General features: G+C 38.7%; 1 protein-coding gene across 1 annotated transcript in view; it reads right to left on the minus strand.

Moving 5' to 3' along the window:
- BAZ1B (bromodomain adjacent to zinc finger domain 1B) overlaps positions 1–12,898 on the minus strand; it is a 32,453-nt gene that overhangs the window by 10,654 nt on the left and 8,901 nt on the right. Inside the window, exons 4-12 of the mRNA XM_034421056.3 lie at positions 11,965–12,166; positions 11,093–11,214; positions 10,597–10,794; positions 7,194–8,859; positions 5,592–5,730; positions 4,439–4,599; positions 3,218–3,329; positions 1,138–1,236; positions 352–526 (exon numbers count right to left, since the gene is read on the minus strand). Of these exons, the coding sequence (XP_034276947.1) occupies positions 352–526; positions 1,138–1,236; positions 3,218–3,329; positions 4,439–4,599; positions 5,592–5,730; positions 7,194–8,859; positions 10,597–10,794; positions 11,093–11,214; positions 11,965–12,166 (2,874 nt within the window). The remainder of the gene's footprint in view (positions 1–351; positions 527–1,137; positions 1,237–3,217; positions 3,330–4,438; positions 4,600–5,591; positions 5,731–7,193; positions 8,860–10,596; positions 10,795–11,092; positions 11,215–11,964; positions 12,167–12,898) is intronic.

Here is a 12,898-nt window from a genome sequence, read left to right on the forward strand (position 1 = left end):
ATGGCACTCAGCCTACTTTAGATACTACTCTACTACAGTGTTTTATCGATTTTAAACCCAACTTTGCTGTTGCAAATAACATGTCAACTTTCCATAGAACATGGGTATATTATCTATTTCAAGTGCTATTTCAATCTTCTACTTCCTTGAACGGTTGCTAAACGAATAGTTGTAAGGTGAGAACTACCTGTATTTAAACTAAAACACTCCAGAAGAGCTTCAGAACAAAGAGGCACATTTTAAGGGATGTTCAGAATACAAGATCTGGAATTAATATGGCATTCCCTATACTTTAGAATTGGACACTCTGTTCAAATATTCCCATGTGTCTACATCAGTACTACTGCTCACCCTGGCTTCAAATTCTCCCTCACTGATGTATCCCAGGCCTCCTTTCTGCAACCGCGTGGCAACTTCAATAAGATCACTGCGCAAGAAGTTGAGCAATTCCTGGCTGCCATCACACAACTTCAGACCTGGGTTCTGTTTCCGAGCCAAATGAATGGAATGCAGGATATCTTGATACCTGAGAGGAGAAGATAACTATAACTTCCATCTTCATGAGCCAGAGTGGAAACAAGTAAGAGATGTAGGTTGTAAGTTCTGCATAATGCTATAAACTGAAAATTTATAGCTGATCCATACTGCAAGCATGGAGTAACCAAAGTACTGCTTGGTCTAGAAATCAAATGCTGACGCTTAGGAATTCTAAATGTTTTTGCAGCCCTGCAAAAGGTTATTTTATACTAGCGCTTCAGTTAAATTGTTTATTCAAGCTTGCTAAAAAGTATGAAATGTCTTTTGGAAAGCAGAAGCTAATCCTTTTTTGTACAGCCATAGCTGTTAAAAAAGTTCTGGAAAAACTTAATCTATACTCGAAGCATCATTATGAAACACCTCAAATCTTTTGCCCATAAGCAAACATTAGCCCAAAACAATAACAATCAGCTTTCCAGTAAACCATTTCTTCTTCCAAACTGACATTATGTAGGCTGCTGGCATTGAAGTGACAAAGCCATAGAATTTCATTAACAGATAAAGGCAAAAATCATCGAACAATTTCAGAAATCCATTTTATTTTCAGTAGGTGTATACAAGTGCCATATAGTTTTGCAGCAAGTGAAGAGGAAGCCTCACCTGTTCTGTAACCGATCTTTCAACTGGCTCTCTCTTATCCCATGGGAATGCAAGCAGGCTAGCAGTTCATCCAGCTCTTTCAGACTGTCACAGAGAAACCTGGAAGACAGGATAACTTGTTCAACACTCTGACAGCAATACAATAAAAGACCTGGAATTACAAATGTTTCAACTGTGCCAGAAACATTACTAATCTATCTCACTATTTTAGACCAACTGTTTATTTAGGCACTTACGACGTTTTCTGTATTATCAAAAAAATTCTGCATCTGTTTTAAGGATATGATGGCTTACACCCATGTAAATTTTATAATACTAAAGTCTTACAAAATACTGCAATGAATTTTGCTGTGTTGGATTACAGGTAATCTTTGATTTATAACCATTCATTCAGTGACTGAAGTTATGACAATTTTAAATGAAGGGACTGACAACGCATGTTATACCCATGCCCCCATGGTCATGGGATCAAAATCCTAGCACTTGGCAGACTGCTTGCACTTATGATCACAGAAGTACTACAACTCCCCCACTCACCTATCTCTCCATCTATGCCCTTTTGACCCCTACTGCCCGAGCTAACTTCTTGCTCCCATACCTGACAAAGCTGATTAGGCCTGGTTACTGGGTCATATGGGGATGGCTTCTCACACACAAAAACCCCACCAAATAAATTCCCAAAACAACTTAGGGGCCAAAGTGCACCAAACTTTCCTTTTGTGCTGCATTGCTAGCCATAAAATTTACTTAATGACAGCAACAGGAATTGCCTGGGTTTCAGTCACTAAGTGATGCAGTCTTGCGACATCTCACTTTATAACTGCATCATTTAGTAAACAAAATTCCAGTCCCAATTATGATCTTAAATCGAAGGCTACCTGTACTATTTTAGATATGCAGCATTTGAATGACCTTTGGAAGTAAAATTAAGAGTCACATAACTCAGCATTTGGGCACCTATTTCATTGGACAAATTATACTATTTCTGCCCTCTACTGGTAAACAAATACATAGCTCTGGAAAAATGAAGACTTCAAAGAATCAGACAACAAAACATTCTGCAAGCAGGAATAGATCTCTGACACCCTTCAAAAGAAAGGTCTTGTGGTCTACATTTTGTCAGAATTCTGAATCAACAGTTGTTTAAACCAAACATTCTAATTAAAGGTTTTTAGATTTCAATTCTATGACACAACACTCACCAATCAGAATATAGGGTAAAAAGAGTTGGACGGGACATTGGAGGTTTTCTAGTCTAACCCCCTGCTCAAGCAGTAGACCCCATACCATTCTGGACAAATGGCTGTCCAATCTCATTTTAAAAACCTCCAGTAATGGAGCACCCACAACTTCTGGAGGAGAGCCTTTTCACTGATTAATTGTTCTCACTGACCGGAAACTTCTCTTTAATTCTAGTTTGAATCTTTGTTATGCTTCCATCTATTACAAATTCAATGCATGATAAACTGTTTTCAAAATATATCAGTTTCTAAAACAATTAAATGGTAATGACCAATGAAACTACAAGTAGTTCTTGACTTACAACCGATCAATTAACAACCATTCGAAATTACAACAGGCCCAGAATGATTGCTCTACATACAGCCTGTAAACCATTTCTGTCCATTATAAAATGTTGTGCCATAGATCCCCAGGTAATGCGACCATGACTTTACAACTAGTTGCAGTGCTCTGCGATCATAATTTATGCTTTTTTTGCCAGTTTCTGGCAAAAAATACCCATTCAGAAAATACACTATATAGATGGATGTATGGAGTTCCAGGATGGTTTAGGACAAAACAGTACGGGGAAATACAGTGAGTGATGTTATTCTTTTTTCTTGCTTAATTCCTTTAGATTATTAATTTTTACTGTTTTCTATTCTGCATAATGATCCATTATTCCCAAAGGAAATCATGTAAACATGTGTATAGCCATCCAGAACATTCTGAATACTCCTCCAAAAGTCTAAATACCCAAATTTCAATCGTGAATAGATGGTATGAGAATAGAAATACATCAAATATTATTCCCCACCCAATTTTTTTGTTGATAGGTATGGGGAAAAATCCATCTCACCACAGGTTCTGTCCCTGTTTCGGTACTGACGTCTCAACAGGTATTTCTGGAATATGCAGGATTCCTTGTGGGGTGTTCAAAACACTGCCTTCCACCAAGTTTTCCTGTGTGTCTGTAAACATTATAAACATAAGTAACAAAAGTTTTTTTTTGCAGTTTCCACCGCTACTTTAACATACATTAAAGCAAAGCCTTACTACACCTCATTAAGCTATTTTGTAACCGTCCAGGGAAAGCATAGATGTTTATATGCACAGCTTTATTGTGTTAATGCACTTTTTAACATTGTATGTTTCTTTAATTGGATTTATAGGAAGCAAGCTACATTTAATACTATCTTAACAATTAACTTCATTTATAAGAATTAAAACATTAAAAATTACACTACGTGCTCCATTAATTTTTTCCAATTTTACTACTTCTGGCCAGTTGAAAAATATATTTTAGCTATCTATAAAGTGTGTAAAATTTAAATGATATGCTTCTTCAGTTTGTTTACTAAATGTAAATCAAATTCCAATTGCTGCAATTTTATCCAGAAAACCCGCATCATTATACCAGTGACTGAACAGGTAATTCATGGAAAGTAAAAATACTGGAGGTGTGTTCATGCACTTGTGTGGAAAACACGTAAATTAGTATTTTCCTTAAGAAAATGCATAATGCTAAGTAAAAGGTCAGACAGAAATGGTGCAAAATTGGGAGTCTTATTTATCAGAGACAGTATACCTGCATTTCACAAGATACTGTACTGTGATGTCTACAGGGCAATCTGGCTTGCTTTTTTGGGTAGGAGATAACAGACTGCAACATGATTTACTTCAGCATTTTATCTGAATTCCCTGGATTATAGCACTCTTTTCCATATAAATTCTACCGTAAAGATAAACTGACTGAACGAAAAGATCCTAATGAAAAGCATTATCTAGAGAAAAACATTTAATGAGTGATTATTTTAAAGAATATAGGAGTTGTTGAATATTAAATATAAATACTTAATATTTGTAACGTAAATACAATATATAGTATCTATGTAGCTGAATGAAAAGGTTTAATTTCTAGTGATACGAACATGGTCCCACCAAAATTGACTAACCCAAAAGACAGACAAATCTGGGCTAGCATCACCAGTCTAATAAAAGGATTTCATATTTGATATTCACAACACTTCAGACATTTCACTTGTTTCCCCTATACAAGATGTGAAGTAAACAAGCTTACCTTGCTGGTAATCTTCCTCCTCCTCTTCTTCTTCCTCCTCCTCCTCCTCCTCCTCTTCTTCCTCCTCCTCATTTGGAGGTGTAAAACTATAATCTATACCATCATGCACCCACCCCTTCTCTATGAATAAGCCAGGAACTTCATCGGAGAAGAGCCAATACCTAAAATAAAGAGATCATATTAGATGTGAGGGAGCAAAGCAGTTTTCTACATCCAACCCTCAGAAACCGGTCCAACTGCTATGCCAGTAAACATTCCTGGCTGCTCAAAGTGGAAAGCAAAGTTTAACTACCTAACACTCTTAATGAAGAAAAATAGTACTTCAAACTTCCTAGAAAGCCAATATGGCGCAGCAGCTAAGATACTGAGCTAATCCAGGGGAAAGAGGGAAATGGGACAAAAATCAAGCCCAGCTTCAACCATAGAAACTCTGCTTTCACTTCAATGTATGCTATAGGGCCCATATTGAATGCCATATATGCCCATATAGGGGGCAATAGACTGACTCTGTAAACCGCTTAGAGAGGGCTGTAAAGCACTATGAAGTGGTATATAAATCTAAGTACTATTGTTATATTGAAGGAAAAAATGGTGGTACAAGTGCTACTTTGAACTCTTTGAGGAAGGGGGGGTATAGGTCTGCTATATTCATGTGTAGCAGTAAGTAATAAGACAGGTGAAATGCAGCTGAAATGCATGTGAATAAAACAAAAGAGCTTGCAGTAAAGTGACTCAGGATCAAATAAGCAGGAAATGTGAGTAAAAGTAGAAGCATGAGGGAAATTGGGCCACAGGGAAATGAAGTAATTAGGAAGTAACAAAATGTTGCCTTGATAGTTGGGAGAGGATAAGATTTCCATAGACTTCCTGAACAGTAAGGAAAGAAACACAGTTACAGAGAATGATACAGTATGGTGGAGATATCTGAGCAGGCAAGCTCTGTGTATTATTAAGATGCAGCTATCTGTGCCCTATAATTGTGATTACATCTGAGCAAATCAGGTCCTTCATCTAGTGTTAATAAAAGCGATACGAGACCAGTAATCAACACTTAGAGGAAGGACTTGTCTAAAACCAGTTCCTGGCATCTTCAATTAAGCCCTGATATAGGGAATTTTCCCACAGTCCTCATCATCCACAAAGATATTCCTACCTGTTGTGATTACGGTCTGTGCCTATCGGTGTCCTGCGCATGACCAGCTTTGCTTTGGCAATGCCATCTTGAAAGGCTTTTTCCGCTGCAGCTTTATGCTTGCGAACTCTTTCCTCCTCTGCTTCTTTTTCAAGTTTTACTACCAGAGCAGCAGAAAAAACTATATTAATTCCCCACAGCATTAAACTCGTTTAATTTTTTCTTAAACTGAATACTTAGTTCCGACCACTGCAGTGTCCCTGCCTGATTATCATTTCTGACATTCCCTACTGGCTTCTCATAAGCAAAGTCAATGGGAAGCCAGAAGGAAGTCAGAAGTTGGGGTCAAATGAGGTCCTCACTTAACAATGGTAACTGGGGAGTGCCAGAATTGCTGTCGTACGTCAGTGCAGTCATGTGACATCATGCTTTATGACCAATTCTGGTTCCAATTGCCACTGTAAGCTAAGGACGACCTGTAAGCAAGGCAAATACAGAATTTCTCATTCTGATATTAGAAACATGCTATACAATTTTTCCTAGGAATTCATTTATACATTTATTTGCCAGGTATCCACTGAGATACCAAGCAATGCAACTGCAAGTGCAAATTTGGCCCAGATGAGTAGCTGTTATATTTATAGGTAAAGGTAAAGGTTCCCTTTGCACATGTGCTAGTCGTTCCTGACTCTAGGGGGCAGTGCTCATCTCCGTTTCAAAGCCGAAGAGCCAGCGCTGTCCGAAGACGTCTCCATGGTCATATGGCTGGCATGATTAAATGCCAAAGGTGTACGGAATGTTGTTACCTTCCCACCAAAGGTGCTCCCTATTTTTTCTACTTCCATTTTTTATGTACTTTCAAACGGCTAGGTTGGCAGGAGCTGGGACAAGTAATGGGAGCTCACCCTGCTATGCAATACTAGGAATTCGAACCGCTGAACTGCCGACCTTACGATTGACAAGCTCAGCGTCTTAGCCACTGAGCCACCATGTCCCATGTTATATTTATACTGTTATTTATATTTATACTGAAGGAAAAAAAATCCCAAAGGCTCCCTCAAATTGCTATTGATTCCCAGTGATTACATAGAAGTTCTTGGCAAAAATATAGACATGCCAGTGCCTTGAGTTTTCACAGGCTAGTCTATCTAGGGATTTCCAGATAGTCTCCCATCTAACTAGCAGTTCCAATCTGCTCAGGATTTGAGCTTAGTAACTGCTAAAGAAATTGGCAAAAGATAGCATCAGACTACGCAATATTCCATTCCTTCAATATTTTCTGAGAGATGGCAGACTACCCTTCTGAATTAAAATGGATTGATAGCCCCCTGTAACATCGATACCCAAACTAATTGTTAACTATAAGTTATTCCTGGCCCAGATAGCTTTTATGGACTCAGATGAATATCTGAATAAATATTTCAAATCTTCCTGTTCCTCTATCAAATTTAGCACAGGTATGCACAAAGACAAAAGCAGCAGATGTGTTTATTTGTCAGCAAACATCCTTTCTCTACAGTAGGTTGGAGATTAGAGTCCTTTGCCTGGCAGTTATGGATGTTAGCAGCCCAATGGAAACTTTAAATCCTCCCACCACAACAAAAAAGCTACTCTTTTAATTACCTCGCATTTCCATTTCCTGCTGCTCTTTCTCTTTCTTGGCCTGAATTGCCATAAGCCTCCTGCTTTTAACTGTGCTGATCATGTCTTCTGCTTCTATATCCATACGTTGCTCTGATTTGACTGTTTTCTCTGGTTCCCCTTTCTTCTTTTCGCCCTTCCCCAAACCATTTTCCTCTTTGCCATTCTCTTTGTTCTTGGCCACCATCTCTTTCCGTTTTTGCTTTTCTGCCCTCTTCTTATCATTCTCCTCTTTCAGCATTGCCAGCCGTTCCTTCCACAATTCAGCTGACATCTGCTGCTTTGCTTCCACGTGATCCTGCACTGAATAGGTCATCAAAATCCGATGGCAAAGAGCTGTGAGGATTTGCAGTTTCTCCTCAGGGGTCAGCTCAAAAAACTCCGTTACCTCCAATTTCTCCAAGAATTCATCCTGTACTTCATTGTCTTCAAAAGCTGCCAAGTCTTTGTTCTCTTCTGCATTGTCCGAAGCCTCGCTTTCCTCCTGTATATCTGACTTGCGCAGACAAAGGCGAACTAATTCAGAAACAGAGTGCAAAGTGAGGGGAATCTCAGACAGTTTCATCCCCAGCTCCAAGTAGTCTTCTGCAATCTCGTCTTGCAGCAAAGTCTGGAGAAGAATGACCAAAATTCTGTTCAAATAGAGAAAACCCCCTTTTTCAGCACAAAGAGCTTCCATAAGAGAAACAGCAGTGATGGGATACTGAGCATCTGGAAGCAGTAGCCCTGAGTAACAACTCAGAAACTCCACAACCATAGCCACATCCCCAAAGAGGGTATTAGGGAGTCCTTCCGGAGTATCCACCAGCTTAAAAGTAGGCATGTTGTTGCTTTTGATATCCTGGTCCTCATATCGCTTCTGCTTCTCTAGCCTCTCCATCATTTCTTTTTCCCGACGCTCTTTGGCTTTCTCCTTCAGCTTCTCCTTCAGCTTCTCACGTTTCTTCTTCATGTATTCTTTGCGCTGATCCTCTGTCATGGAAGCCCAGTTTTTCCGGTGCTCTAGTAGTTCATAACGCTTTTGCACTATGCCTCGCAGCTCCTCAGGAAGACGAGCACGATCCTCACTGGATAGCAACCGAGCAGTTTTTGAAATTATGCAGGAAAGGGCACTCTTCTTGTCCTCTCGGTCTTTGTTCTCTCTATAATAAGCAATGAGGTGAAGTGCAGCAGGTGGAAGATGTTTTGGAGGTTTATTGGAAGACCTGGGACTTCCAGCTGAACTTCTTGGTGTTTTTGGGACTTTAGAAGTACCTTTAGTCATGTCTAGAAGTGTCATCTGTTTCATTTTCATCTTCGAATCTTTTTTGGGAGATCTAGATTTTCCAGATTTCTGCCCATTCAACACCTTTTTATTTTTCTGTTTTGGATCCAATGATTTCCCAAGCCTCTTCTTATTGAAAGTACCAAGTTTTCCAGGTGCCATAATATTCATCATCTCCTCCAGATCCTCTGTAGACAATTTTGGGGTTTTGAAGTTCTTAATTTTCAGCGGACAGCCCACAATTGTTTTATTTAAATGCACACTACACCAAAGTGAAGGATTCAGTCCCTGTGCTGTGGAAGAACCATCTGATTTGGGCTTCTTAGGTTTCCTATCAGGTGATGAAGTGCTCTTCCTTTTTGTTGAAGGATTGAGAGTCAAATACTGGAATCAAAGCAATGCAAAATGTAAATTATCTGCATTTAAAATTGAATGTGGATTTTGCTTGCACTAGGGAGAATCTACCCCAAATGTGCATAAGCCAAAAATACAAAATAAACAGAGAGCTCTTAACTGACTACACCATATACCTTCTCTATAAACATTCAATAGCAAAGAAATCTACTAGTTCTCCAATTGTTTCAGATGGAAGGCCCTTTGAAATGTTTTATCAAAAGTCCTTTGAAACTTTGGTACATCCTAGTCTATTCTTACAAAAAATTAAATACGAATTGCTAAATGACATTTTCAGAAATTTCTACAATCTGAGCCTTAGAATGAATGGAAGGACCATTCTATCTTGCTGAAGGAGTTGGACCTCCCACTTATTTTTAACACTAAAAAACAATGGTCCATTCTGTAGCAAGACATCCAGGCAGTAGCTCAAGACTTGTGGGATGCTACAAAATTCAGACAGTTTGCTGTTGAATCAGAACATCATTAAGAGGGCCTTTCTATAGAAAGGGGAAAATTGAGATTTCTGAATTATGAGCTTGATTTCTCCCCTGCAAGAATATGGCAACACAAGAACCTCAAACATGGAGCTCATTAGACATAATGTACTCAAGTCTCCCTACCTTCATGCCTTAAAACTTTTACTTCAAAATTATGTGGGAAATATACATATTTCAAAATATTATATCAGGTACCAGCAATAGTTTTAATTCCCAGAACACATCAAGACTTCATATTCTTAAAAAGAAAAATGGTTAACTGTTACCTACTACATATTTTATTCTGAAACATATCCTAACACTCAACATGAAGTCAAGGATGGAAGGAATATCTGTGAGCTAAAGGTAATGGATAGGAAGAAATGTGAATGGTGCTTGCTGTTCCTTTACTTTTACTTTTCCCCGCTTTGATTTGTGCTGCAGGAAACTGGGATATTTAGTAATGGTTTGAGATTAAAATTAATGTCAGAGAGATGTGAATTTTCAAAATATAAGCTCAACAAAATAACTGAAACTTTGATTTCCACCTCTATGTTGAATTTAAGGTTTCTTGAACAAATTAACTATGTTTCATTGTTGGGTATACAGGTAGTCATCAACTTACGACCATTCATTTAGTGACTGTTCAAAGTTACAACAGTGATGAAAAGTCACTTGCAAGCAGTCCTACACTTATAAGTATCACAGTATCCTGTGATAAAAATTCAGGCGTTTGGCAACAACAGCTGCACTATTCTAGAGTCACGTGATCACTATTTGCAACTTTTCCAGCGGGCTTCCAACAAACAAAGTGAATGAGGGAGGCCAGATTCCTTAACAATCTCAGTAAAAAGGTCATAAATTCATTTAATGATTGCACTGCTTAGCAATGGAAATTCCAGCCCCAATTGTGATTGTTGAGGACTGCCTGTATCTGTATAGGAGTCATTAGACAAAGTGCCCAACCCCGCATCCTAACCAATTCTGGCATAACATATTCTTTAAATTCCAAATGTGTTCATCAACAAGGTTAAGCATCCCAGGATAAGATGATGAATATATATTTCAAAATCATTATTTCAGCGCCTAATGACAAACAGTGGCAGACTCTTTTGAAAAAGGACAGGAGGAGGCAAATTTCACTCTGATATTGCCTTATTTTCAATGGCCCAAGAATAAATATCCATGTGAAAATGACTCCTATTTTTCATCATCACACAACTCAGACAGATCTTGCCTTATTTCTCACTTTATGTGGGTCAAGCAAGAAGTCACTGAACTTGCTGGGAAGGGAATACTTCTTCACCAACTCATCTTCAACTACCCAGGGGGCATTCTCGCCTGTTCCAGCGCGAAGTGCATTATGACGAATGAAATATCGCAGAATCTCTTTGTTGGGTGGCCGTTCTGTTCGAATCAAGCTGTCTGCTGGCACATTGTTAATGATCTTGAAAGATAAAAAGAAATGTTTCAGACAGGGTTTTTAACTGATGGTACAGAAACAATAAATAATAGTTTAGAGCAGATCCCAGTAAGTCACTGAAAGTTTAATACTTATTTTAAATGATACATATATTGTAATAATAGAAATTTTGTAAGCATATAGGTATACTAACTATATGTATATGTGTATATGTATACACACACAAAACTATATTTAAATATAGTTTATGATAGTTATGTTAACTGCTTCTTAAAATGTTGAGACAGGAGTGACTAACAGGCAAATTTAACAATCTACTCACCTTGTCTTCATTCTGCAACTTGACATCATATTTGTGTGGTAAGAATTTTGGAGGAACCCATTTCCTTTCTTCTTTTTTCAGAGAAGTAGGAAGCTTCCGAGGAGATCGGCGTGCCCGGTCACCTGGCCAACAAAGAAAGCAAGCAAAAACATTAGTTCTGTGCTTTAACATTTTTATGTGTGTGCCTGTACCACTGTGTTTTAGAAAAATACTTTCACTACTGCTGCTGTAAATGTAAAGATTATTAATATGTTAGATTAGGTGCCCCAACCTCTGGGCCTTGGACCACTAGTAGGCCATGATCAGTTTGCAACCAGGCTGCTGAAACAGCGGGCAAGCGCACACATATCCTCGCTTGCATGATCAGAGGGCGAGCACGCATGTCCACACTTCATTTGCATGAGCGGTGGTTGCGCATGCACACTGCTCAGCCACATGAAGCTGAGCGCACTTTCCACCTACTCACACAGAACCATCTCCCCACCCCACCCCACCCCTCCGGTCCACAAAGCCAGAAAGGTTGGAGAACTCTGCATTACATCATTAAACTGTGGTTTGAAAGTGTATCCTGTGTATGCTCTTGAGTGATATTGACACTGAGCTTTGAGATAGTGTACATTTAAAAATCTTTTCTACAGGACAAACATTTCAAACTTTATTTTACTGATGCACAGGCAACTCAAAAATGTTCAGGCAGTGCTGAATAGAAAATTGCCTTTTATGTTCAGAATTCAAACCAAGCACTTTTTCTGTTCTCTCCAGATCAAGACTGCTTTTAGCAGTCATCTATTGGCCATACATGCAATTTTGCAGTTTACTCCTAAATAAGACTTAAAGCTGGTTCCTTTCATTTCAGGCCATGGCTTACTTACTCAGACTCTCTCTTCTGCTATCATCTTCTTTCAATGCTAGCTCCTTTTGATTTTCCTGTACAACCTGGCTGGTATTCTCTTTGTCACTGGATGGGGAGTTGCAGGCTGCATCTGTTTTCTTCTCAGTAGCCTCCTCTTCTGCTACTTTCTCCAATGGATGTATTTTTACAACCTTGACCCGTAGTACTTTCTCTTTTCCAACCTGAAAAAAGGCAATTTAGAACGAGGCAGAGAATTATTTTCCGCAGGTGGGAGTGTCATGTCTGAAGGTAGACTATCTTTAGCAACACCAAGCTTTACATGTGGCAACCTTTTTAAGACATAGCTGCACTTTGGGGCTTACAGAGACCTTAGGTGATGTGATTGGTTATGTGAGAGAAACGCTTTGAACTATTGCTAATCCTTCAGTATTTTGATTTTCCATGTATTCACAGTTTCGTCTAAGTTATATTCATAGATTTCATAGAAATCCTGGGTAAGCAATACACAAAACAGTGTACTAGGTCATGTCCCCACACTGAGTCAGTATTAATTATCTTTATTGAAAAAAAAATGAATTCCTAGGACAGTCCAATGAAAATCAGATGTCAATCTGATGGGTCTTCAATATCGATTGTCACCAATGCAGCCTGCCTGTAATGACACAAGTTTATGAAGTGAAACATCTCTTCTTCATCAAGAGATCCCTATGTGTCTCTAAAATGATTGTGAAGCTGGAAAGAGCTATAAAACCAATACCTTCCCTGAAAAATGAGAAAGGTAATCACAATTAGAAGAAATTGGCAATTTTAAGGGGATTAAACTTTTGCAAGTTTAAGGCATCCATTCAATCCCTTCAATGCGCTGTCTGTAAAATGTGCCAAAATGTTTGCCTCAGGATTCTAAGAGACTCTAAAGGCCACAAAAGGATGCTTAGAGTTCTAGGGCAAGATTG

Source organism: Pantherophis guttatus, chromosome 1 (genome assembly GCF_059756535.1).
Source record: "Pantherophis guttatus breed Tessera chromosome 1, ASM5975653v1, whole genome shotgun sequence".
In the NCBI taxonomy this organism is placed as follows: Eukaryota; Metazoa; Chordata; class Lepidosauria; order Squamata; family Colubridae; genus Pantherophis; species Pantherophis guttatus.